This window comes from Phoxinus phoxinus (assembly GCF_949152265.1).
Source record: "Phoxinus phoxinus genome assembly, chromosome: 7".
Taxonomy (NCBI): domain Eukaryota; kingdom Metazoa; phylum Chordata; class Actinopteri; order Cypriniformes; family Leuciscidae; genus Phoxinus; species Phoxinus phoxinus.
The window spans coordinates 20,595,792-20,623,127 of record NC_136882.1 but is presented as its reverse complement, the minus strand read 5'-3'; the positions used below and the strand labels follow the sequence as shown (position 1 = coordinate 20,623,127).

The following is a 27,336-nucleotide window of genomic DNA, read 5'->3' as shown; positions in this document are numbered from 1 at the left end:
CACCAAATCTTTAATTGCATATTTAATCATCAATATTTTGCAGGCTACACGCAGAAAAAGAGAGCCAATTGCTGACAAATCCTTTACCTATTTATGATTTATTTATATTATTTCAAAAAAACATATTCAAAGTTATTTAAAATTATAATGTCATTTATTATCAATTCTTGTATTGAGAAAATTGTCTACAGCTTGTCTTGCTGCATGCCACACATGTCACATTTCATCAGGCCCCCTGTCTTTGAGTTGGTAATCGTTGCCCTTGGGGAAACATTTTGGATTTTTGTGGCATGAAGCATATTACAACCGAATCATGACATCAGAGAATTTAATATTTGGAGGTTTAGCACACAATTAGTTAATAACAAGTTTAGCTAGGCACATTTGCTGCGAGCATAGCCTACTTGATATAGTGTGTGAGGTTGACGCTTTTAATCAAAGTGATCACTGTCCACAAATTACAGAGACAGTCCTCTTGAAGCAACCTGCAGGGTTTAGGGCCTTGCTCAAAGGCACAACGGTGATGACAGGGGGGTCTGTGATGCTCCCTGGTTTACGGTTCAACCCCCCACCCACCCAGAGTCCTCACAAAAAATGTTTACTTGCTGATTTACACGACCTACTTGAACACCAAACACAAAGTCCTTCAGATCTGATCTGGTTGGTATATGCTTACTGACATTGTTAAGCAGGTAAAAAAAAAGAGAGAAGCTTTTTACTTTGAATAAACATCATAATGGCTGTAAATGTGAATTATCTGGTCACAGATCTGTTATCTTCCTAGATTTAGGGTACTTTTACTCTAAAGGGCTTTCTTGGTTTTTGTTTCTCCCACAACACTAAATAGCAACAAACCAACAAGTAATATTTCGACTCACTTTAAGACCCACCAAAAAAGTCCCTTGAAGGAAGGTTTTTAGCTCTGTACTGTGATTATACACACAGTGATATGAATGCTAGATTATAAGCATTTATTAGGCTGTTTTGTCAAAAAAAAAAAAAAAGCTATTTGGTTGTGGTTCATTGAGAGGAAGGGTTTGATTTGACATTTACTGTGTTTTAATCACCAGCAGAGGGCCAACTAAAAAGATTCTGTTTCAAAAGCTAGTGAACTGCCAATCTAGACAGCATTTTTGGCCATCATAATTGCACACAGCGTTTTTAGCACCAGATGCGATGGAAGTCAATTCACGCCCATTATGAACAAAAAGACTTTTAAAACAGAACCGTCGATTTAACGTTTTTTGTGGATTTACTAAAGTAAAATAAAAAGATATTGCTACAGAGGACATGGGCTTATAACCAATCAGATATTTTAGTCATGGCTTCAGGTAGCGTGAATAAAACTCAGTAGGCTACAGTGTGTGTGTGTGTGTGTGTGTGTGTGTGTGTGTGTGTGTGTGGATCCATCGGGACGCGCCTCCTCTCGACCTCTGATAGGCGCAGCCGAGCGTCTCATCCGCCTTTTAGGAACCTTTGAGTTCACAGAGATTCAGCTCGGACGTGTCATGAGTACAGACAACTGAAAGGACACTATTGATATACATGACTTTCTTCGAATCTTGCCATACAAGGATAAATCTGCCTTAATAAAAGTTTGACTACAGTCGTGTGAATCATTTTCGGTAAGTAGCCCGCAACCTTTTTCTTTGACCTGCTGCGATTGGATTAATGACAGAGCACACCCAAATGACCTGTTTTCATCCCTATAAGAGTGCTTTTTTACCTTTTTTTTGCTGTGAAATGCTTTTAATTTACTGTACCTCTCTGATCCAAACCACATTCGAAAGATAGTAAACATTAGTAGACAGCCGGAGACTGTTTGACAACGTTGCGTCAAAACCAGAACGCTTGCATTATAATCAATGATAGCCGACTGAAAAGCACTCGCGAGCTAAACGCTTCCATTGGTTACAGTGAAGAAGATTTTGGCTACAAAATGTTAGGAATTTCAACGGGAGAGAAGGCTAGTTAGGCAACTTATTTATGAATTGTAAGTTACCATATAGGCTACGACAATATCATACGTTTTAAAATGTTTAATTTTACTGTAAAAAAAAAAATAGAAGTAAAGATGCATGGATATTAAAAAGGCAATATGTTTTTATTTTTTAATATGTTTTTTATTAGTTATTTTTAATTAGTTTATTATTTATTTATTCCCTTCACATGTTTTTATTTTATTTAAGAAGTTCTTATTTAATCACTTGTGTAGCCTACATTAGATTGTAGAGTTTATGTTGCGTTTTAGGTAATTTAGTTACAATTTATGGCATTATTTTAGTGTTGGATGATAGCCTGATGTGTTTGTCTTTGTGTGGGTAACCAACACTGCTATGTATTCATATTACTATTGACTACTGTTGCTGAAGAGGCATTTTGATGAACTGTAAAATGTCATGTGGCCTTTTATTATATTACATTTCTGTTATTATCAGTAGGGCCTACATTTTACAGTGACAGACAGACTAGCTAAATATGTTTGTGCATTTACATTATATTTTAGTGAACAGATAGGAACTATAAAATATAGACTACAGTCAGCAAAATACTATGGCGTAATTCTTGTATGTAATCTCTGTATTATTTACAGTAAAGTTCTGGCAACCACTGCCAGTTTATTTACTTGTAAATTTAAAAAAAGAATTGTTTAAATAAATGTTTTTGACATGTAGTTTGTTGAATAGTAGTGTAAATATGGTGTTAACCTTAGCGTAAGGTGTGCAAAAGTAAGACAATGCCGTTTTCAAAGGTTAAACAAATGGCCTTCCTGTCAAACAATAGCACATTTTATTAATATTCTATGCAATAAAACATACAAATTAATCTCTGTAAATTACACCGTACATGTCTTAAACACCGTGCTGGCCAAATAAGCGCAATATCATCCATGCTTGTTAAATGTATTTTGACATTCTGTCAAATGCTAGTGGCGACCTGTCATGCACTGCATTGATAAAAGGTCAGGAATTACCCTCCCTGCCCACACTATTCAGTGTCGTGTATTTGTATTGTATTATATGGAACTAATCAGGATTAAAGCACTTTTGCATCCACTAGTGTGAATACATGCACAGCAATGGATCTATTATATTTCATATTAAAATATGCAGCAGGTGCATGGATACAGCAGTGCATGTGCAGTGATTTTATGAATTTGATATGATCCCCTGCCTTGATAGAGCTTCGTGTGTTGCTTTGTGTTTGTCGTGCTTGTAGGAGTGGTTAATTCATGGTGTGTACAGTACATTGGTTCTCTGTCGATCTTAATGTAGCTTTGTATTAGATATGCAATATGTAGGTCACTGTGTCCCTTGATATTATTATACAGTATGTAATTTAAAAATATTTGTTTGTTTTTTGGCTTACAGCCAATGACTAATGTTGACTGACTTGGCAAATTACATCTTCTCATTCCAATGACCTTTTTATGAAAATGTAGCCCAGACTGCTGTTTTTCTCTTTCTAGGGAAGAAATCTCATTTAGCTGTAATGCACCTGCGTTGTGGTGGAGAAGACAAATGACTCCACGCTCATTTCCACTGTCAGTTTTTTTTTTCCAGTGCAAAAGATAGTGTGAAACGCATTTTATCTGTAGTCTGTGTAGGGGGTGTGTGAGTACAGACTCAACACAGGAGCCAAGGACACAAGAGGAAGGCACAGTGCGAAATGTTCTCGCTTAGCAGTGAGAGGAAATCCATTGGGTTACTTATGAGCCGAGCTTCCTTTGATATCAGATAGGAGAAAACATTCCCACTGAAGTGGAAAGTGCTTTCTCGGGAAAGCCCTGATGACATCACAGCGACTGAGGCCATTTCAGACAATGCAAAGGGAAAGTAAATAGACTCATACCGTCATTTTCTTCATATATATATATATATATATCACGGGAAATGCTTTGCAGTAATATTCTGTACATTAGCATTTGTTGATGCATAGGTATATGAACTAATAATCAACAATAGGTGTAAATGTTTATTTAATCACATTTATTATTGCTGTTCATACTATCACTAATTATTATTATTATTTATATTATTATAATTTAATACATTTTTATGTATCATTTATATAATCTATTTAATTGAAAGGCTAATATTGATAGTTAATATTATATCGTAATGCTTGAAATAATATTAGCATTTATAATTGAAATGTTAAATTATGTACAGTAGTATGTATGTTGATAACTTAACCAATATTGACACATGATGTAAAAGGATTGCAAATTGTTAATGTTACGACCCTGGTAATATTTATCCAGGGTAATATTTACACTATTTACAATAAAGTGAAAAAGGCGGCACACTTGCCAGCTCAGCAGAACAAAACAAAGAAAAAGATTGAACAGAAGTGTTTAAGTAATAATACAGTAAAGAATAAAGAAAGACTATTGCATAAAGTTAATGTAGATATAACCTTAAAGTGTTCCCAATATTGGTTCAAATTCATATAGTACATTTGGAAAAGCAATTTTCAGTGTTAAATGAAACTAAAGCGCATAGTCTCGTCCAGTCTGGGGCAAAGGAAATGCATTGTCTCCTGCAAACATGCATAGGAAGAATGGAATTATACAGTGGTGTGTGTCTAAAGCCCATCTGTAGACTGCAGGCTGATCTTGTGGTGGGGCTGCAGTCTTGGTTGAAGGGACACGGTCAGAACAATGAATTCAAGAAGAAAATGTTTAAGAGATGAAAGGGTCCTCACCAGCGTGAAAAATGCATTTGTCTTAGTTTTTTAAATCGTAGTGCCCACGCACAAGATTTATCGTCCATTAGGTCTCTTGGGTTCACTTTATCTGAGTGGGGGCAGATAGGCTTATATGATATTTTCTCTACATCTAAACTGAAGAGATTTGCATCATGAGCTGTTTGCGTAAAACAAAGGGGTTAATCTTAGTAAATGTGAGATGCAGAATGTAGTTGTTGTAGCAGATTTTGTTATAAAATAGATGTTCAAACTTGATTTTGTTTCCAGCAAAGAGCAATAATTTTGTATGATTAATTAAAAGTGCTACCTAATAAAAAATCCCTGTAAGTACCAGACTTTACTGAAGCATTTACAGCCATAGTGACTGACAAGAGCAACAAGAGTGCTTAGAGTCATTGTTATTCGCAAAATACAACATTATTATTATTATACTTGCCCTTTTAATTTCCACTGTAACCTCACTATAAAAAAAATATATTTCATTTTTTTATTGTTGTTGGTTTGACATACAGTATATGTATGGGTCAATATATAATTTATAAAAATGCTTTATAATAAAATATTTAAAATATAATTATATTATAAATCGATATTATAAAAACGTAGCCCTGCTAATACCGGTACCTCTGCTTTGTTTGTGTGATGGAGGAATCTGACATCCTTTTAGCATTTGATGGATTAGCTTCACCTGACAACGGGTTTGAGTGAATACATACCTTTAAAGAAACTTGTGACAGGAATGCCCGCATATTTACATATCCTCTGACCCCAAGAAACAGTTGAACACCTCTATGAGCACATCATGTTAGAGCCGGGGCAGGTGTTTCTCCAGATGGGCCAAGAAACCGAAAGGTGTTATTTAAGACCTTCTAATGACAAGGGCATGTAGGCGTTTAGAGTTATATGGGTCATTATTGCTGACGTATGAGGAGGGTCATTATCTGACGTTATGATGCTGGCTGGAGGAATGTCACGGGAACGTTAGATCTTGTGTGTGTTTTAAATCTCTGCTACATGTAATGTTACTGTGTTGTTTCTGGATTTATCTTTTTGTCTATTCTGTGGTACTTTTAGAATAGTTAAAAACATGCTATATGTATAGAGGCTTGCCTTCAGCCTTTCCTTGAAATAGCACTGTAATACCCACAATGTAAACTGTGGTTTACATGGAACATGCCACCTTTTTGCCATTGCGTGACCATCAGTGGTCTTATAAAGCATCCCGTGTCGTAGTGGGGGAGGGGGTTCAGTGCTCCATGTGCTGATCAGACTCTCCATTACCCAGAGTGCCTTCTCAATGGGGACGGCGAGGCAGAAGACAGAGCGATGGCTTCATCTGACCCCTTTGTTTCCCCTCACCATGTCGAGGAACTTGACAAAGGCTGATGGTCTTTGGATAATGACACTTCTCATTGGACTGAGCACATAACAAACGCTGTGCATCGGAGCGCATGAGAGGATCCCTCAACGCTGTGCATTACTTATGCTCTTTTTGAATTATTTAGCAAAGTTTGTTTTGCGTTAACTGCATGAGTGACCAGGCAAAGATCACTGTCACTGGGTCAGTGCTAGTCCGCCTGAGGCGTCCAGCGCTCTTAATGCGTCTGTTATTTTGCCACGTTACGCCCCATTATTCCATTATTTTCATTTTTTGCCACGTTACGCCCCATTATTCCATTATTTTCATTTTTTGCCACGTTACGCCACATTATTCCATTATTTTCATTTTTTGCCACGTTACGCCACATTATTCCATTATTTTCATTTTTTGCCACGTTACGCCACATTATTCCATTATTTTCATTTTCAAGTCTTTTTAGCTTTACAACATGATATACCGGTACTATGTATTTTTTTTTATATGTACATGATTCATTATGGAGAGGATTTTGCTCAGATATGCCTGTGTAAATGTGTGTGAAAGGTGTTAGGAAGCTTTTGGCAGATTTGGATGCTAATTAGCTGCTCCTGCACCCCATTTGAATGCTTTACTGAACAGATGTATCCGATTTGTCTTACGGGGGCCTTTTTGCACCCTGGAGTGAAACTGCTGCATCCTTTGTCAGTGTATAAAAATGTATATAGAGTCTGTTAATATGCCTTTCACCAGAGGATTTGAAAGCTTCATTCACCTCAGCCACTGTGTAGTTCAGTATCAATGTAATAATATATATTATATATATATAAAAAAAAAAAATCCTGAAAAAAATACTAAGCAGCACAAGTTTTCAACATTGATAATGGTAAGAATTTTTTCATTAGCATCAAATCAGAATAATAATTTCTAAAGGATCATGTGACACTGAAGACTGGAGTCATGGAAAAGCTGATGACAGGAATAAATAATATTTTAAAATACATTATATAAAGCAGTCATTTTAAATTGTAATTATTTTTCAACATTATTTTTTGCTGTATTTTTTTGATCACATAAATATAGCCTATGTGAGGGTTCTTTCATAAACATTTTTAAAAAATTACCGACCTCAAAACTTTGAAGAAAAATTTGAGTTTTTGATTAATGCTTTTAACGTTTATTTTCAGGTTTTAAAGATTTCCGAACAACCTATAGATAAAATAAATGTAAGTTCCCATACAACTGAGTTATTTGTACTGTTTGGTTTTTGGACCTTGTATAATGTATTCACCGTTTATTTTTATTTTTTTCTCTCTCATCCATCTAGTGTAATATTTAATATAAAAAGCCCTTCTAGGGACAGGTGTTGCGAATTAGCCTTGGCTATAAACACTATACCGACATGGGATTACTTCGAGAAGATGTTCACTGTATCTGTCCCTATACCAATATAAACTATAAATAAACAAAGACATTATTTTAGATTTAGACAGGAAAATAAATTGTTTTACTTCCTCACAAAGTAATTGTAGTTCTTTTTCTTAGGGGATCGTACATCCCTGAGACCTGTATATGTTGAATGAGTATCATACCCTTTGTGATTTGAAGAAATGTACAGTACAAGTCTGCTCTCTATCCGTTATACAGAACCTGATTTCCCCAACATGTTCCTGGGTCAACAACTTTGTTCATCCTGGAACAACAATCCAATCAACCAATCAGATTTGAAGGATATGTTTACAGTATAGTTTAGTCTTACAATAAGGGTTAGGTGCACCTATAGTACATATTTCCCTCTGATTTAAGGGATAACTTATGGGTAGGGTTAGGTTGAGGGTTAGGGGTACGGTAAGGATTACATTTTCAGACTGGAATGTTGTTCCAGAATCAACAAAATATGTTGACCCACGAATGCGTCTAACTCTGCGTCCGTTATAGTGGTAAAAAAAAGAAAAGAAAAGGCATACAATCCACATGCCTGACCTGCTCTTTTTGCCATTCTTCTTTGAACCCCATATGTATGCAGTCAATCTTGATGTTGTCTAGTGCGGTACGCGTCTCCCTCCTCAGCATCAGCAGCAGATACAGTACTTCAGCATTCCCCCAGAGGCTTTTCATTTCCTTTGAACTTTTTCATTCCATGAGAATGCTTGAATGGACTCTTCAGGATAATTCACGTTGCATATCCTGCGCTTTTAACCTGCTTGCTTTTTGACTGGACAGTTGGATAGTTTTCTGGAAGAAGAAAAAACATGTTGATTTGTATATGCTGTATATTTAATTGAAAGTCCTTGATTTTACAGAATGACAATCTGAAAGTTGAGGTGAAATAGGTTCCAAGTTTGGGTGGTCTGTGAGAGACTAAGATTGACGCGAATGTCCTTATTCCTGTTCCTTGTTGTCCCACTTTCATTGCTTTAAATCCCCATGCCTAATTGTATAGGATTTTCACTGGCATGTTTTTGATGAACTGCCGTCTTAAACGTTTCATGTTTACAAAATTAAATTAAGTTGGATATTTTTTTTCTTTACAGCTGGAGGCTTTCCATAAGTTGGCTGTTTTGCAAAAACAAAGGTGGATTTTTTTTATTTATTATTGAAATGATGACAAGATCTTTTATTCACAACCATATCATTCTCACATTCAGACCATGAACAGACATAGTGCTCTTATGTTTAGGCAATTTATGCTAATAATGATGTTCTTTGACATGGTATGTTGACAGAATCACAAGCTTCGCAGTGTCAGGTGATCTTCGAATATACCCACGATGTCTGAACTGCAGATGTTTACATGTAAATATGAACAAAAGCCTCATAGTTCAGCGAGTGAGGGGTGTGTTATCCCCCATTCCGATTAAACTCAGTCACACTCTGTCCGTGATCACCGAGTGTAAATGTCTTGTTGGGAGAATGTGAGGTTTTGCCATCTGAGCCCCAAAGACAAAAGAGGGAGCAAATCCTTTCATGAACATTCCTAATTAGCCCTCTTTGCCGCCTTATCCTGTTATGGTTCTGCTGGCCCAGAGTTCAAGGGAATCAAACTTACCCTATGCCCCACCCACTTAGTGTTCTACAGCTGCCACAAAGATATTTTATCCCTCCTCGGTTTGACCCACCCCACACGCTAAGACATTTTGTATGGTTGGACAGATACAATAGAGCTCAAGTCTTTCCCATATAGTTTCAAGAAGTGGGGTCACCAAACAAGAGGGAGAGAAGAGATGCTATTGCAGAGGTCAGTGTGATCTAGCTTTTAAGGATAATTCCGGTATTTAACACATTGAGTCTATATTGTAGTTTGTTTTGGATGAACAAGAGTGGTGGACAACATTTTTTTGACAATGGTTCCTCTCTCGAGTTTTTGACTATAATAGAATTGGCCATGGACCCATTTAACATTGGAGTCAATGGGCATGTCCGAAAATGTAATTAAAACAGCCAATAATGTTCGTTTACAAAACTGTGCAACTCACCGAGTGATTAGTGATGTTAGTTGATGTTCCAGAAACAAAAAGTGTTTGCGAAATACAGTTTCTGTCATGTTTCATGTCATTTTGTAAAATCCCATTGAATTCTGTTGAAGGACTGAGTGCTCGTTAATATAAATGCGCTACCGGAAACGGAAAGGGGGCTGTTTACATTTGGTCGATGTAGTCTTTTTGCTCGCTTCCGTTTCTCATAAGGCTAGCGAGCAGAGCAACTGTGCTCCGGGAGAGTAAGCGAAATAAACAAACAAAACCTTCATTAATTGTTACTTGTAATATGAAGTTGAACTCAACTGTGACCGTGAGTGTCCTGCGAGACATAAACATGATCAGTTATTGCCATCAAGTGGTCGGGAGTGTGCTAACGCTTCAGATTCAGATATTGAGCGGAAGTTACACAGTTGTGAAGTGTCTGAAAAAATAGTTCCACTATAGCAAAATAAACGGATTGGAATCATATATTGCGACGATATATTGTTTATAATCATCAACGAACACCACTAACCACTCTGTGAGTTTAACAGTTTTGTAAACGAACATTATTGGCTGTTTTAATTACATTTTCGGACATGCCCATTGACTCCAATGTTAAATGGGTCCATGGCCAATTCTATTATAGTCAAAAACTCGAGAGAGGAACCATTGTCAAAAAAATGTTGTCCAGCACTCTTGTTCATCCAAAACAAACTACAATATAGACTCAAGGTGTTAAATACCGGAATTATCCTTTAATCAGTTAAACCCAATTCTACAGGAGCAAAAGAGATGAATGAAGAACTTGTATAGAAAACAAGGGATTGTTCAATAAAAAAGAAAAAAATTATGTTATTATTTACTCCGGATGTCGTTCAAAACCTGTTTGGTGTTATTTGTGCAATTCAAAGGAAAACATTTTGGGGGAAGTATATATTATCAGCATAAAATTATCCATCTAATGTTTTTTTTACTGTATGTTTCTGTTGATGGTTTCATTGCATGTATGAGATTTTTAAATATTAATAAGCAGAGGCAATTTTGTTAAAATATTTTTCTTTATAAATAATTTTAAAAAATTATGTCAAACTACTTAATGTTTTTAGAAAATAAACAAATGTAAAAAAAGAAATAAAAATAATATATAAAATATTTTTTAGGAGAATTTATATATTTATACTTTTTTTAGGAGGATATATATATATATATATATATATTCTCCTAAAAAAAAAGTATAAATATATAAATTCTCCTAAAAAAATATTTTATATATTATTTTTATTTCTTTTTTAAATTCAAGAATTTTATTAAATGAGGCTTGTTTTTTTCTCTCTCTCGATCGTTAGATCAGGACAGTTTTATGACCCTAACATTTTGACTTGCTCACCCCCCAAAAATATTAAAGAAATCAATAAAAAAAAATCATTCTAAAGAAATCAAATCCAAATTTATTCATGTAGCATATGGCGCATTGTATCATTAATATTGTTCCAACAGAGCTCTTTTAAGGCAGAGAATCTTTTCTGCATTATCTGGGGCATTTGAAGTTTATTTCCCATTGTGTTATTCTGAGCTACATGGCTGATTCCCTGGATCTTTGAATGTGTCAAGAGTCTGAAGAGGGGATTAAAAATTATGCAGCTGAATTGGACCACTTCAAACGAATAGTGCCGGATTAGCGTGTGTTTGTGCATGTAGGATTTCAATTAGCTGGTCTGTGATTCTGATCCAACGTGACTCCTTTAGTTTTGACCGGGTGCACTATAGGGCAGAGGCTTTGCTCGATGCCATTAGACTTGTGACGACAGGCAGGGCTCTGTTGAGATTGCATTGTGTCCTCTCTCAAATGAGAGAGGTGCAGCTTCATCTGCATTATTGTCCATTCTTGCTGTATTGAGGCTTTTGCTATACGGTTTTGAAGGTGTTGTGCTATATTTTTGTTTAATTCTATTCATGGAATAGAAGAGAATTGTGTGCTATTGCCCTACTGTACATAATAATAACCTCTTGTTTTGTGCAGTTTCTAGTATAATGTGTTACTTCTAGATGAAATGCTGACATTCGGGTGTTTGTGACAGACTGGAAAAGAGCCACAACTTGCAGCTTGTCTGAAAAAGAGAAAAACTCTTCTCTTTTAACTTGTGCAAAATCTGGTCCAACAAGTTTTGGAAGTCACAGGAGAGGATTTGCATTTCTTTCCCTCCATTAATGGGAGCGACTTCCATTCACAGGCCCAGAATATCGTGTTTCTGACCTGAGTTAGTCTTTTTCACCTGGCAGTGGCTCAGACAGGAACTCCAGGGCCCTTGACCTGCGGGGAGACTCAATCCTCTCCATGCTGTCTCTTTCCTCCACCCTGCTGGGTCTGAGTCAGCCAGTGACCTGCAGGAATGAGATGAAATGAGTGTGAATGGATGTGTCATGCTGTACAGAGAGAAAGTCAGGCTTTCAGAGCTCCCGCAGTCATTCTTACATGGTGTATCACAGGTGCAAAAAACCTCACATCAGCACTGCTTTGTTTTAAAAGCTGTGTAACACATGCAGTCAAATGACTGATCTTTCTTTCTTTCTTTCTTTCTTTCTTTCTTTCTTTCTTTCTTTCTTTCTTTCTTTCTTTCTTTCTTTCTTTCTTTCTTTCTTTCTTTCTTTCTTTTTTATGATGGGGGGGGGGGGGGCTATTTTAGTTTTTCATGTTTTTCAATACAAACTCAAACATTGATTGCTTATAAAATTCTTCCAAGGCCGAATGGTCTAACTATACTATCTACATTAGTATATAGATTATACTATAGTATACATTATACTAATATACACTTTAGTATCTACTTTACATTATGTGCAAAAGTTTGAGGTTAGTAAGATTTTGTTCAAAATAAGTTTTATTCAGCTAGAATGCGATAAAATGATCCAAAATGAGAGAGGGTATTTTTAATGTCACAAATTATTTTTGTTTCAAATAAATGCTGTTCATTTGAACTTTCATTGAGGAAAACAAAAAAGTATTTCCACAAAAATGATTAAGCAGCACAACTATTTTCAACATTGATGATAACAAGAAATGTTTCTTGAGCAGCAAATCAGCATATTAAAATGATTTCTGAAGGATCATGTGACACTGATGCAGCTTTGCCATAATTTAATTTTAAAATATCTTGATATATACACGTTTTTATTGTATTTGATCAATTAAATGCAGTATTGGTGATAATAGACTTAATATATATATATATATATATATATATATATATATATATATATATATATATATATATATATATATATATATATATATATATATATATATATATATATATATATATATATATATCTTACCCCAAACCTTTGAATGGTATGGCAACAAATGTGTTATTTGTTTCTATTTTCATTTATGTTTAGCAGAAACATCTGAGACAAATATAATACTTAATACAAAGTTAATGCGACTGAAAACTGATACTTAAACTGTTCTCTGCTGATGAAATTACCTTCCTAACTTCTTTAGTCTTCAGCCATTTCTTTAATTGCTACATGTACTGTGCTAAACTAACGGACTTGTCCCAGTACTTGCATAGTGTGGCCCTGTTGTTGGTTTGATTGCTTCCATTGTTCTCCTCATTTGTAAGTCGCTTTGGATAAAAGCGCCTGCTAAATTATTAAATGTACAGTAAATGTAAATGAAGTATAACAGAGAACATTTTTTGAAGATCAGAAATTGAAGAAACGGTTTATGTGCAATTTTATGTTTAATCTTATTGAAAGAGCATAAAGATGTTTAAATGTGCCAGTGGTTTTATATGGACACATAGTCATCCCTACTTAACTTGCCTCAAAAACATTTCCATTACAAGGCTCAGAGACTGCACAAAAGCAGATGCACAATCCAGCGAGTGCAAAAGGTTGTTTTGCTTCTGAGCCAGGTTCATGTTGTGCTAAAGTTTGCTCTCCAGCTATGCTTTAATGCATCGTGATCCTCTTCAACACTCTCCAAACAACAGAATAGTCTGCTTAAACAAACCGACAACCGCAGTTTCCATTTTCCAGAGCTACTTGCAGGCGTGTAGGCTTTGATGACAGGTATTGCTCATGGCAGGCAGGCACCTGGCACAGCTTTAGAGGAGATTGGGCACCGAAGTTCAACCTGAGGCACTTCCTGATTGGTCTCGAAGGTTGCCTTTGAATGTCAGAGTAATTATTATGTGCCTTGTTTGGAAAGTATTTAAATTAAATTTTTCCCTTGTTTGACTGGCATGAGTTACAGTCGTCATTATTATGATTAGAATGTCAACACTTAAAGTGAAATTATTCATATAATTATAAAGAAATGGTCGGATGGCATTAGTGCTATATTATAATATTACAGTTAATATTATCACAGTTTAAAGGGGTGGTATAATGCCCTTTTCACAAAATAAGTCTTTAAGTCTTCATCAAATAAGTCTTTGATGTCCCCAGAGTGTGTATGTGAAGTTTTAGCTCATAATACCCCACAGATATTTTTAAATAGCATGTTAAAGTTGTCACTTTTTGAGGGAAAGCAAAAATGCACCGTTTTTGTGTCTGTCCATTTAAATGCAAATGAGCTGCTGCTCCAGGCACAGGGGGCGGAGCTTCAAGAGCTTTTACCTCACACAGACATGCACTGAAAATTCAAACCTAGGTCAGACAAAGATGGAGAGACTCAAGAAGAAGTGACAACATGTAGAATGCAACAGGACATTTCTGAATGGTTATTTGATGAATTTATGTAGTTTATGTGTAGTATCTTCTAGTCATTGATTAGCATATTCTGTCATGATGATAATCTATTAATCGCGTTCCCGGGGGCGGGGTTTATGACAATTTTAGGGTTAGTGATGTCACTAACCCGGAAGGATTGTCGTGTAGTCCCTACCAGCCATTTGTTGTAGTCCTTAAAGCTACACTGTGTGATTTTTACCCCCATCTAGTGGTGAAAAGGTATATGACCAGCCAGTGAATATTAGTTTTATGTTTTCGTTATTTTTTTACCATTTCATTGCTAACATCAGCTATCAGTCCCAGACGAATGCAAGCTAATCTTAGTAAAGTAACTTTTATCAGTGCTATCGTTATTCTGTATATTGTACGACATCACTAGTGTAAGGCAACGTTTACATTGTAGGCTATATCATTTTCTCCGCGAGCAGAGAGCAGAGATCAGTTGTTGTGATGGGGGTGCGAGGGAGAGGTAGAGGGAAAGGAAAAAATAAAAACAGGGCCGGTGCCAGTGAATTGCGGAGACGCGAAAGGCGAAGCTTGAATTAACGGGTATGTCCCTCTTTGGCTAATGTACTTTCAAGATGGAGGGGCAACATGGCGACCGACATTCGAACCCCTCACCCGTATGTATTTTCAATGGCATATTATACACTCACGAGAATACTTTATTACTTGAACGAAGTAAATATACATTAATAAGCACATATATTTTGGAAAGAACTAAGTGTTTTTAGCTAAGAATAAACTAAAAAAGTTACACAGTGTAGCTTTAAAAAGTGATTTCTTTAAAAGCATATATCTTCCTTTGCTTTGAACTTTGAGCGTTGTAACTTGCAGATGTTGTTTATGCTCAAACAGCAACATTACACACTAACTAAAGTTAGAAAAGTGAAATCATAGTCAACCACCCCAATCAACTATTTTCTATTGTAATATATTTTAAAATGTAATTTATTTCTGTGATGCAAAGCTGGATATTGAGCATCATTACTCCTGTTCAGTGTCACATGATCCTTCAGAAATCATTGTAACATGCTGATTTGCTGCTCAAGAAACATTATTACATCAATCTTGAAAACAGTTGTGCTGCTTAATATTTTGGTTGAAATCATGATTTTTTTTTTTTTCAGAATGCTTCGATAAATAGAAAGTTCACAAAAACAGCATTTATTTGAATTACACCAAATATTTAAACGGTAGTGTGTATTAGCATATAGTTGTTATGTCTCTGTATTTCACTATTATTGAAGATCTCTTATCACCCATGTTCTCAAAGTTGTGTCCTGGGCAGCTGGTGTTTGATGGTCTAGGACATTAGACTCTCCAATGACAGATAACGCTGAATAACATGCCTCGGTTTGAGGACACCTGTGTTGAAACTGAATCCATGTTTTCTTATCAGTAGGATGTATTTTTGTTACTCAAGGCTTTCCTTACTTAACTCATTCCCTCTTCATGTCACAGTCTCATACAAAGGGTGATTTTATCTAATCTGAGCTTTAATCTGAACTCATTTCACTGCAAGTAAGTTTAAGAATTAGGCTTAATCACACTATTTGACTGAGTTGGCCACAATATACTTGACAATATACTTTCTACTGAAGATAGAAAATCACACAAAACGGCACGAGGGCAAAAAATTATGACAGAATTTCCATTTTTGGGTGAACTATCCCTTAAATGTTTTCTCTTGTAGAAACTATGATGGCAGATATACATGTCATTATCTAAATAACTTAATTCATCATAACACATGGCTCTTTCATTGTAGAACTCTCCGGTTTTCTCTGTATCTGTTCAGCATCCACATGAAACACATGTACTGTACGGGTTCAATTCTTACTAATATAATGCTGCAAGCCCAAGGGGAAAATCGAATTCATTACCTCCAGACTTGACGTATTATAGAGGTCAGCGCATTTATCAAAGGTGTGTCAAAACATACTTAAATTGTTTGTTGACATTCCCAGTCAAGGAACAGCTTGTGGGACCAATCAGCTAAAAAACGAAAGCTGATATGTAGTTCTGTGCTCCTTTTCAATGGCACCTTAGACCTTCAGTGGAGAAAAGGATTGCTCAGAGGAAACCTGATGCTCTGTAACACGGCTGTGCTGTGCCACTCTACATTGTCTGAGAGGTCAGGAGCGACACAGCAACAGGAGCTCAGGGTCGCCCGGTGTCGGGCTATTTAATCATTTTTCTGAGAGTAGCATTGGCTAACACATTAACAGGAGGAAATCTATTTTACATCCTCAGACGGGAAAGCCATTATAATCCTATTGGACATGTATAACTTAAGGTCTCTTATTGTCTTTGAATTAAAAAAAAAAAAACTTTGACCATTATTATTATTATTTAATTGGTTCTCACGCATCTGTTTTCACAGAGATGTGCTGGGATTATTGCTCGTGTTTAAATGGGAACTATTTGAGATCTTCAGTAATAAGATCGAATCTTTTTTTAATAAACCACAGAAAGAACAAAAACGTGGTGATACTATGAAGAAGTGATTTTTTTCCTTCCAGGTTAAGATTGGTATGTGATGGAGAAGAAAAAATACACAAAACTGCAGTATAGATGCTTGTTGCCATCATTAAATAATACAAGTATTACAAGTGTAGAAAATTAGCTGTTTTGATAAGCTAGAAATATCTAATAAAGGAAGCACTCTGATTTTCTGTCATACCTGATGACTGAAATAAACTCAAACTCATCTTTAAAGGGGAAATGCAGCAAAAATGGTATACATTTCAAACAGTCTTTTTGTAAAAGGTTTAAGGCAGTCTGATGGTTGCTCTGTTATATGTATTAGCTCTCTCTGCTCTCTCTTATTATGAGTCAGCTTTTTGAAGAGGGGAATTTAATTTGAGAGTTGTAAACAAAGTAAGAGCAATTGATTCACCAAAATGAATGGATTGATTTCTGGCCCTCATCTGACTCGCTGAAGAAAGCACACAAAGCGGTTTAGTCAAGCACTTCTGAAAAATGTGTAATCTGCCCCAGCTTTCGTTTCAGTAATGTAAACCGCAGAGCTCTGTGTTTAAGCCATGTGCTTTTCTCCAGGCTTATTTTAGTCTTTCAGGGGGATTTTTTGTTGAACAAGTATATCACACAAAAAAACCCCAAAAAAACGCCCCAAATCCTTCTCATTTTTCAACCTTTGTTATGATTTTTAATTGGATTTAGTTTAAAGTAAATGTGCCTAAAAAAATAAAATGTACTTTTATTCTTTTTTTATAAAGAAAAAACGGTAACACTTTTAGTTTAGGGAAAACGGTAACACTTTTAGTTTAGGGAAAACGGTAACACTTTAGGATATTGACTTATTACTTATAAAGCACATATTGATGCCTTATTCTCCATAACATATTCTACAGCCCATAACAACTTACTTATATATACTTATTAATAAGCCGTAATTAGGTATTTGAGGCAAAAGTCGTATAGTTAAAGGGTTACTAACCCTTTAATAGTTAGTTAATAGTGAGAATTTTTCCCTAATATAAAGTGTGACCGAAAAAAACATACATTTTTAGGTCAATGGCCATTATTTTGTTAATAGAATCTTATCAACAACAAAAAAAGTCACATGAAGCACATTTTGTTCCATTAAATTTGATCCTGTTTCGTGGAATATATAAGTATCCATTTTATGGTGTTCATCAAAGATGTTGCATTGTGAGCATGGCATTCAATAATTGAAAACAATAGATGAGTGTTTGTTCTGCTGCCAACAACCAAAGCAAACAGCTAAGAGGGTCACTGTCGCTGAGGGTCAGGACATTGGCAGACTGCTGACATTGTCATTGATATAATGAAGCACTTGCTGGAATAACAAGCATGCCTCTTTGTGTCCGGTGTTTTGGAGAGGGATAACACTGCTTTGAACTGCTTTAATCCTATAGAGTTCCTTTCTTTCTTCAGCAGATGTTTCTTTAATCCCTTGTTAAACTTAATTTATTTGGCGCCTAATATTTAAGTTGTTTTGCGTGACCATGGCTGTGTTGTTTAACAGGTGCCGTGTTGGATCTGGGTACCTGCTCATGTGAGTTTTCCTCCAGCTATGGAACCCTGGCCTATCATGGCCTGGGGCTTAATGCTGACCGCCATCACCGGCTGGATCAAAGCGGTTCAATCTAGGGAATTCACAGAAAAAGACATTGTTTTTCTCCATCCCTCAAGTAAGTATTTCTTCTTTCTTCTTAGATCCTGCCAAAGCTTTGAAAATTAAACTGATATAATCCTTGAGTTCCTGGGTCATCTCATCTGGAAGAACAATAGGGTCAGACTTCAGTTGTCAATAAAGGCTTCTATAGATCTTTTAAGGGCTATGTAGCTGTTAGACCTTCAGGCTCCAAATATGGGGTTCTAGATTTAATATCGTGACCTAATAATTGGCCTTCCAGGCTGTGTCAGTGGTTGAACAGCGGGCCAGTGACGCGTAGCTAAACTCAGCGCCTCAGCTGACACACCAGCTGTGTTAAGACCCCCCATCCTCAAACTCATAGATTGCCCACTAGGCCTGCTGATGTGAAATCAATTGTTCAGAGCATGTGGCAATGGCCGTGGCGCTATAGGCCAGTGAAGCCTTTTCTGCCTGAGACCTTTTCTTCTTTAACCCCCGTTTGATTTGCATCTTGAAATTCTTTATGGGAAATGGGTTTTACATTTGTCAAATATATTGGTAACATTTTCTGATAAAATATTTTATGTCATCAACAAACTAAATTACATTATATATATTTGTAACAATATACTGTAGTTTGTTAATATACATTCAAACAAATACGTTTGGGGTCGGTAAGATTTGTTTAATGTTTTTGAAAGAAGTCTCTTATGCTCACCAAGGCAGCATTTATTTGATTAAAAAAACAGTAGTATTATGAAATATTAGTGAATTTCAATTACATTTTTTTGTATTGTGTATTTTGTGTAATGTATTCAGCCATTACTCAAGTCTCCAGTGTCATGTGATCCTTTAGGAATTATTCTAATATGCTGTTTTGTTGCTCAAGAAACAATTATTAGTATTATCAATGTTGAAAACAATTGTGCTGCTTATTATTTTTGTGGAAATCGTGATAAAAAAATGTCAAGATTATTTTTTGAAAACAAAGTTCAAAAGAACAGCATTTATTTGAAATATAAATCTTTTGTAACATTATAAATGTCTTTAATCTGCCCTTTTTAGCAATTTAATATTTAATAAAAAATGATTTTAAACATATTTATGTATATTAAAACGTATAAAAAAAAGAAGTTGTATATACAGCTTATATATATATATATATAGATAAATGTATTTTTATTAGAATATCCTTTAGTGAAAGCAATTCCAAACTTTTTCCATTCAAAAATGGAACCAGAATCGTTAAATTCATCATGGTGCCCATTCCTATTTATTCATATTTGAATGTACTCATATTCTATCCATTACATGTTGTTCCATGACTTCCCGAAAAGTTTTGATCATTTGTTACCAATACTATCAATGTTTTTTGATGTGTAAATATCTCAGTGAGTTGGTAACATGTGGCAAGTACAATTATCCATAATGAAAGAGAGTAGATGTTGGTGTCAGTTCTGTTGAGAGAATTAATCTGTGAAATCCCAAACTCTTTCATCACAGTGAGCAGGACCTCCCAAAATCCTTAGCTGTGTGGTGTCTCTCCGGAGTGCAGCTGGAGATATCCGTATCTGCTCAATAGCCCAGCGTGTGTGTGTGTGTGTGTGTGTGTGTTTGTGTGTGTGTGTGTGTGTGTGTGTGTGTGTGTGTGTGTGTGTGTGTGTGTGTGTGTGTGTGTGTGTGTGTGTGTGTGTGTGTGTGTGTGTGTGTGTGTGTGTGTGTGTGTGTGTGTGTGTGTGTGTGTGTGTGTGTGTGTGTGTGTGTGTGTGTGTGTGTGTGTGTGTGTGTGTGTGTGTGTGTGTAAACAAATCAATTCTTATGAGATCTCAAAATAGTTTGTGCACCACCGCCACATTGATGTAGAGGATTAACTGTGATGATGGAGTTGATTTTTGTTTCATCACTCCAGATGGCAAGTGTGGATTTACAACCCCATGAGATCATTCAGAAAACATAACACACTCCACATATTTAGCACTACTTCACAATGAGTGTGTTTACATGTACAACAAAATGTTGGTGGCTATCAAAAGTCAGCTCATTTTAAAAACTCAAAGCATGTTTACATTGGATTATATTACAAGTTGTTTTGTTTTCTCCTTTTTTGGCATCAAATATTAAATGGATATCCACACAAGACATGCACATTGAATTGGAAAGGAAGGAAAGGAATAAAATGTATATTGACAGACACACACAAGGGTCGTAAATGTGCCTCAGACTTCATATGTTGCTGATGTTTGCTCAAATGTTTCTCTCATCTCTTTAAGTCTGTGCTGTAAATATATAAGAGAGGTTATGGTCAGTTGTATCATTGTATTAATTAGTGACCACTTTCTCATAAGGAGGCTCACAGGAATCTGGTGGTGTTAACAGTAAAATATGTAGGTCATAAATGAACTTCTAACTAAGCTCTGTTTGTATAGGGCTATTTAGAGACCTCAGACGTAAGAACACATTGGGCTGTTTGGATGAATGAATGCGGTTCAAAATGGTCACTTGATCAGATTATTGAAGCATTTGCTGGATGAGGTCAACAAGAGTTTTTTTTCTCTCTTTTGAACTTTAAAACAAAAACAAGGCTGATGTTTATGTGAGCCACGTAATCTGATTGTGGAGCTTCAGGAAGAGAAAAAGCACTGTTTTCCCAAGTACTTTTTTCACTTAAGGATTAACAGCAAAGAGCACTTGAATAGATTGTGTCTCTGTCTTTCACAAGTGGTTCTATTGATTAGGAAATGGATACAGGGAGCCTACATAATTACATGAAATGAGTGTCTGGCATGTTATCTATTCTGTAAACACTGTGTCTAAATCATAATGTCATATAAAAATGTTTAACTTGGTCAATAGGAGAAACTTTTTTTAATACTGTTTTTTTTTTTTTTGGAGAAAATGAAAATTGATTACCGGTACCATTCAGTCTGAGGGGAAAGCACTGTGGCATAATGAGAACTATCATTTATTTCTATTTGACCACATTTATAACATGATCCGAATATAAGTTCGATGCAGATGAAAGAGAGAGAAAGTTTTTTTTTTTTTTACATTGTTGTTATCCTTAAATATTTGTTCTATTGAACTTTCTATTCATCAAAGGATCCTGAAAAAAATATATCATGGTTTCCTCAAAAATATTATGCAGCACTACTGTTTTCAACATTAATCATTATAAGGAATGTTTCTTAAACAACTATTTTAAATTGTAATAATGTTTCACAATATTAATGTTTTTACCGTCTCATTTAAAATGATTTATTAAAATTAAAATTATTAAAAAGTATTTAAAAACATCAAATATTTCCTGACCACAAACTTTTGAACGGCAGTATAAATATAAGATTGTAGGCCTATTGGCAGATAAGATGTTATATGTATGTACAATATCATACAATATGATATTTATATCTGATGATTCCCATCCTTTTGTTCAACATAATCATAATCAGCTAATCAGTTTCACCAACAGATTTGCAATCACTAAATGATGACCTAAATCATTCCATTGATTATTATCCTTTTGTCCTTTGTTTTCCCAGCAACTCCATATCCAGGAGGATTTAAATGTTTTACCTGTGAAGATGCACCTGACAACTATGAATGCAATCGCTGGGCTCCAGATCTCTACTGTCCACGAGGTGCCAACATCTCCATAACCTCTCTCTCTTATTACAGAGCAGTTTGAAGCAGGGTGCCTATTAAAACTAAAGTACAGTATTTATGTTGTTCTGCAAAACAAGGCGCAATTTATAATGAATCCAATTTATATACAAAGGAGGTGTGTTTGGGCTGAAAAGAATGACAATGACTTCATTTAAATGGTGACAGTGCAGTGCTATTTAATTGTGCTGTGCTAAAAAATAATAATTTGGTGTTCCCGGTCAAAAACAACCAACCTTTAACATTGCTTGTATATCTTTCATTATGCTATATTATCACCTTAAAGATTAAATGTTTTTTTTCCCAACTGGTTTTCTTTGACTTACCACAGGTTTTGTATTTGTATTTAGTGCTGATTGATGGTAGGCTTCATTGATCTGAGCTTATTCACCTCAGTTTATGAGTGAAATAGTTCAGTCAAGCTTATTCAACTAAAAACAAAAGGTACATAAGCTCAGATCAATGAGGCCTAGCGGCCTACGATCAATCAGTTCATAAAATAAATACAAAACCTTTCCTAATTGAAAGGAAACCAGATTAAAATCCAATACTTGTCCCATAACAAGAGATTTATAAGCAATTTTTTGTGGGTTTGTCATTTTTGACTGGGAACACACGTGTAACCAGGTGGAAAATAACCCCAAAAATGAACAAAAGTGAGCAAAGTCAGTAAGCTCCAGTCTAATGCAATAACAGTAACTAGCATTTTTTGGGGAAAGAAGATCCTCTCTGGGTCTAAATGCAATACAACATGAGGGTTTAGTGCATTTAGCGAATGCTTAGTGAATAAGTTCGCTGTAAGAAAGTAAACTCAAAATGTTCTAGTGACTGGTCACATCTAAATTTTTCAATTGGCCCAATTGAAATTCTGCTAATTTAATTTAATCAATTTGCAGAATTTCACTTGGGCCAATTGAAAAATTTAGATGTGACCACCAGTCACTAATTTGAGTTGGGGAGGTTAGAATTTTTTCACAGTGTTATTAAGATGCAGGTTCAGTATTTTTCAGGCCCTGCTTTATGAGTTGTTTAAGCTATGTATTCAGTATGCTTTTGCCACAGCCTCCCATATAAGGAGGCTGGTGCTGTGCTGGTCTGATTTACAGCACTGTGTTAATGACTCAAGAGCTGTAACCCCACAGACACTCATTCCTTCAGTAAGCACATGCTGCTACAGATCATCTGCAGTTCTGCAGGGAATGAATGTTCAGATATGGTTGCGTTGTGTGTTTCCATGAAGTTCTTGTGCAATATTTTGTTTCTCATATTTCATGGGCACTTATTAAAGATCGGCTGAGGGCGAGTACTGCAATATCCGTAGAAAAAAATCCCTGGAGGAATATTTCTTTTCTACTGGAAATCTGACTCCACGTCAAATCCTAATGTTGTCTTTTGTGATGTATACAGTGTGCCCTTGAGAAAACTAAGTGAAGTTTCTTTGTAACTTTTAGAGAGCAGATATTGCTACACACGTCATAAGATGAGCTGGGATGGAAACACAGTGTCTGTGAAAAAGCGTTGCGTGGCGCTGGAAGACTGTCTTGAAACAGGGTGCTCGGACATGGACCATGAAGGAAACAGGGTGAGAACAACTAAATACAACTCGCATATCAAGTAACTTGCACGTCCAGTTTGTGTCATGCTCGTCCTACTGAAATCCATCTCATCTCACTTTACACAGTCCACTTGAAGTGATCTTAAACGTTGAGTGGATGATAAGCATTTCTGCTGCTTAGGATATGGCTCAGTCAGCAACACTAAACTCTGCTCTTTAGTTAATCCATTTATCCTTTCAAGTGATTTCACTGCAGATGAGATAAAGTTGTGAGTTATGCTGCCGTCTCTCAGTAATCCTTCTCGGAGTAATCCTCGCTGAAAGGTGCGCCTGGTCACTCCCTGAACTCTTTGTAACTTACCTTTTACCTCTCGCACAGGACAGGAGGTATGCAGAGGGCAGGGGGCAGATGTGAGAAGGCCAGATTGAGAGATAAATGCGGTGTAAAGATGCCACAGCAACACTAAAAGAGAAAATGTAGAAGTTGAAGGTTCATTCTAAGGTTAAAAAAAAAACAGTTCAGAAAAACTCAAATACATTCTGGCCTAATCCCAAGTAGGCTATGCAACTTTGGCACTTAATTAAGCCCTAAACAATTTACAGTTGGCATGAAACGGAAGTTAAGATAATATTTTCTTCCCTGTGGTGACGTATATCCGAATGAAACGGCTAACTCAAACAAGTAATTATGTATGGCGGGACTTGATTTTGTCTATGGGGAAATGATTGGATAGTTGGATGGTTGTTGTTTGCATAGATAAGTCATTTATAATAAATAGGTACAGCAATATTCCATAAAAAAAGTAGAATTCCAACAAATCATAATTTTGAAGGCTTTTAAAGAGAAAATGTAAAAATAACAATAACTCATTTTTGAAAATGTGCTCATTGCGACTCATTTTGGCAGCACGGGTCACAAATTAATTGACTCGCATTGATAGAGTGGTCAGCATTCAGAATGTAACCAAAAGCAGTTACATCATCATAATATGTGCTGGTCTTCTTTCTTATGTCTATTTGCACACTGTGATTGGTGCTGTTGTTATCCTTGCAAATAATTGAATCTTCTATAACTGTTTTTAGGGCAGCTTCTTTTTCAAGATTCTGTGTTAATGTCAGTTTTAAAACAGTTGGACCAATCAGAAGGAGCCAGGGGGCAGGATAAGCTTCACAAGTGTGTGTTTATAGTAGCATCTGTGTGTGTGTTTCAACAACATTTCAGAGGAAATGCTTATTATACTGTCTGGCACAAGACATGAGGAAGAAACAATATATCGTGGCCACAAATTAAGAATTTGTTTCCACAAGTTATTGGGCTTGTTTTAGTTCAAATTTGTGGCCACATATTTGTCCCCTTGATTTAATTTATTTAAATTTGGGAATGATTTCTTAATTTGTTGCCACAATATCTTTATTTTTTTCTTCTTGTTTGGTTTTCTGTATGCAGGAGTGTACAGCCTGTTGCGAGGGGAACATCTGTAACATGTCTCTCCCACGAAACGAGACTGATGCCATCTTTGCCACCACTTCTCCCATTAACGAGAGCATGCAACCAGTACAGAGTCCCACACTGCTGCTTTCTGTCTGTATCGTCGGCCTGATGCTCCACAGTATTAACTGAGAGTACAATGAACCTTTATGGCAATAACTAAACCATTGACATGTGCCAGTCAGCTGTGGGCTTTACCTTCCTCAAAATGAAGTGTTAGTTGTTGGACTTCTTCTTTCCTATGAATACATTTTTATGAATCCTATACTAATATCCCCTATTAAAAAATATTGAGTGGGTCAAGTCAAGTGATCAAAAATACAGAAAAATAATAATATTGTGAAATATTATTACAATTTAAAATAATGGTTTTCTAATTGAATATAGTTTTTAGCAGCCATGATCCTTCAGAAATCATTCTAATTTGCTGATTTGTTGTCAATGTTGGAAACAGTTGTGCTGCTTAATATTTTTTTATAGCCTGTGATACTTTTTTCAGGATTCTTTGATGAATAAAAAGTTTTAAAAAAGAATAGCATTTATTTCAAATCGTTTGTAACAATATACACTAACGTTCAAAAGTTTGGGGTCAGTTTCTTTTTTGAAAGACATTAATACTTTTAGTCAGCAATGAGTGTTAAATTTATCAAAAGTGATAGTAAAGATTTATATCGTTAGAATTCTGAATAAATGCTGTTCTTTTTAACTTTTTATTCATCAATGAATCCTGAAAAAATATCACAGGTTTCAAAAAATATAAAGCTGCACAACTGTTTCAGCATTGCTAATAAATTATTTCTGGAGGATCATGTGACACTGAAAATCCAGCTTTACATCACAGAAATAAATTACATATTAAAGTATATTAAAATAGAAAACCATTTTTTTAAATTGTAATAATATTTAGCAATATTACAGGGTTTTTTTCTGTATTTTTGATCAAATAAATGCTGGCTTGATAAGCATAAGAGACTTCTTTCAAAAACATTAAAAAAGTAATGTTTCCAAACTTTTGACCAGTACTGTACAGAGGATATTTATAGCAAAACTGACACAAACCTGCACATTTTTTGTCTTGAATTAATAAGTTGTGTTTTATACATTTGTATAGATATATTTATTTTTTTATCCATTTTTGTAGGATGTTGAACTGTGCGCTGTTGGCTGTAGGTATGTGCATAACTTTAGGGGTTAAGGGGTCATGAATTTTCCACCCACCCCTCTTTCATCATTTTGTCATCATGGAAAAGGGCTTTGAAACCTACAGAAAAAAAAAAGTTCAACATGTCATCCAGCCACTTTGTCAATCCTATAAAAAGAACATTTTGTTTTTGTTTTGCACTGTGTATTTGTGTCATAATGCAACATGTATTCGTAAAGCACTTGTGTACAGATTGTCATGTGAAAGCGTTGTGAGTGACTAGCATTGAACGTCCATATAGCCTACAGTGAAAGACTTTATTATTATTATACGTATGTTTCTATACATTCGTCAGTCCATTGTTGTGTACTGTAATATTTCCTAATCATGATTCCTGGCTGACTGTGCAATCAGCTAAAAATGTTGAGTCTGCGGCGACAGTGTTATTTGTTCAGGCTTTATGATTTGTTTAGGCGATCTGCCTGGCTGTAAATGAAGCTATTTCCTGTTTCTTCTCTGTCTTTTGTCGAGTTATGAAAAGTATTGTAACATTCACTAAAATCAGTTAGTTCACTTCAGTAGAATATAAAGGGCATGGTGATCACAGAAGGGCTCAAACCATTTACTCAGGTAATTATGGAGCGGTTATAGTGCCAGTTTAGTAATGCACAAAACACCTTTAACCTGAGTGGACCCAGCTTAACTATCTGAAGGTCATGTGCATTAAACATGTCTCTGAATGTGCTGATATAAATCAGCTCAGATTTATAACATTGTGTATAAAAAGGTCTTTCATCAGTTTCTACTCTCATACAAAAATACAGATTTGCAATAGGGTTGCATGAACTTTTTATACTTACAAAATTGTGAATGCTGCATGCCATCGTGTGCCAAGGCTTGTTATAAATGTAGATATTTTTTTCTACACTGGTTTGTAATATCCCTGTATATTCTTGTGTACATAATTTTGGATATGTTTGGATATGACTTTGGAGTACATTTGTAACACTTCTGTGGTATCTTGTGTTGTAATGTATTAAATTCACATCAGAACGTTTACTGACGTTTTGTTTACTGTTAATAAAAATAATATTCTAAAA

At 35.5% G+C, this 27,336-nt stretch overlaps 1 protein-coding gene across 2 annotated transcripts; it reads left to right on the top strand.

Moving 5' to 3' along the window:
* Nucleotides 1-1,464: 1,464 nt before the first annotated feature.
* lypd6 (LY6/PLAUR domain containing 6) lies at nucleotides 1,465-27,336 on the top strand. 2 transcript variants are annotated; one of them, XR_013798307.1, is made up of 6 exons: nucleotides 1,490-1,625; nucleotides 18,281-18,446; nucleotides 21,931-22,029; nucleotides 23,503-23,633; nucleotides 25,054-25,434; nucleotides 26,003-27,331. XR_013798307.1 is itself a non-coding variant. In XM_079618560.1 (5 exons), exons 2-5 carry the CDS (start codon nucleotides 18,329-18,331, stop codon nucleotides 25,225-25,227), a joined length of 522 nt encoding a protein of 173 aa, XP_079474686.1. In that variant the 5' UTR covers nucleotides 1,465-1,625; nucleotides 18,281-18,328; the 3' UTR covers nucleotides 25,228-27,336. The 2 variants fall into 2 exon arrangements, 1 of the variants encoding a protein (XP_079474686.1); XM_079618560.1 differs by having other exon boundaries at nucleotides 1,465-1,625; nucleotides 25,054-27,336.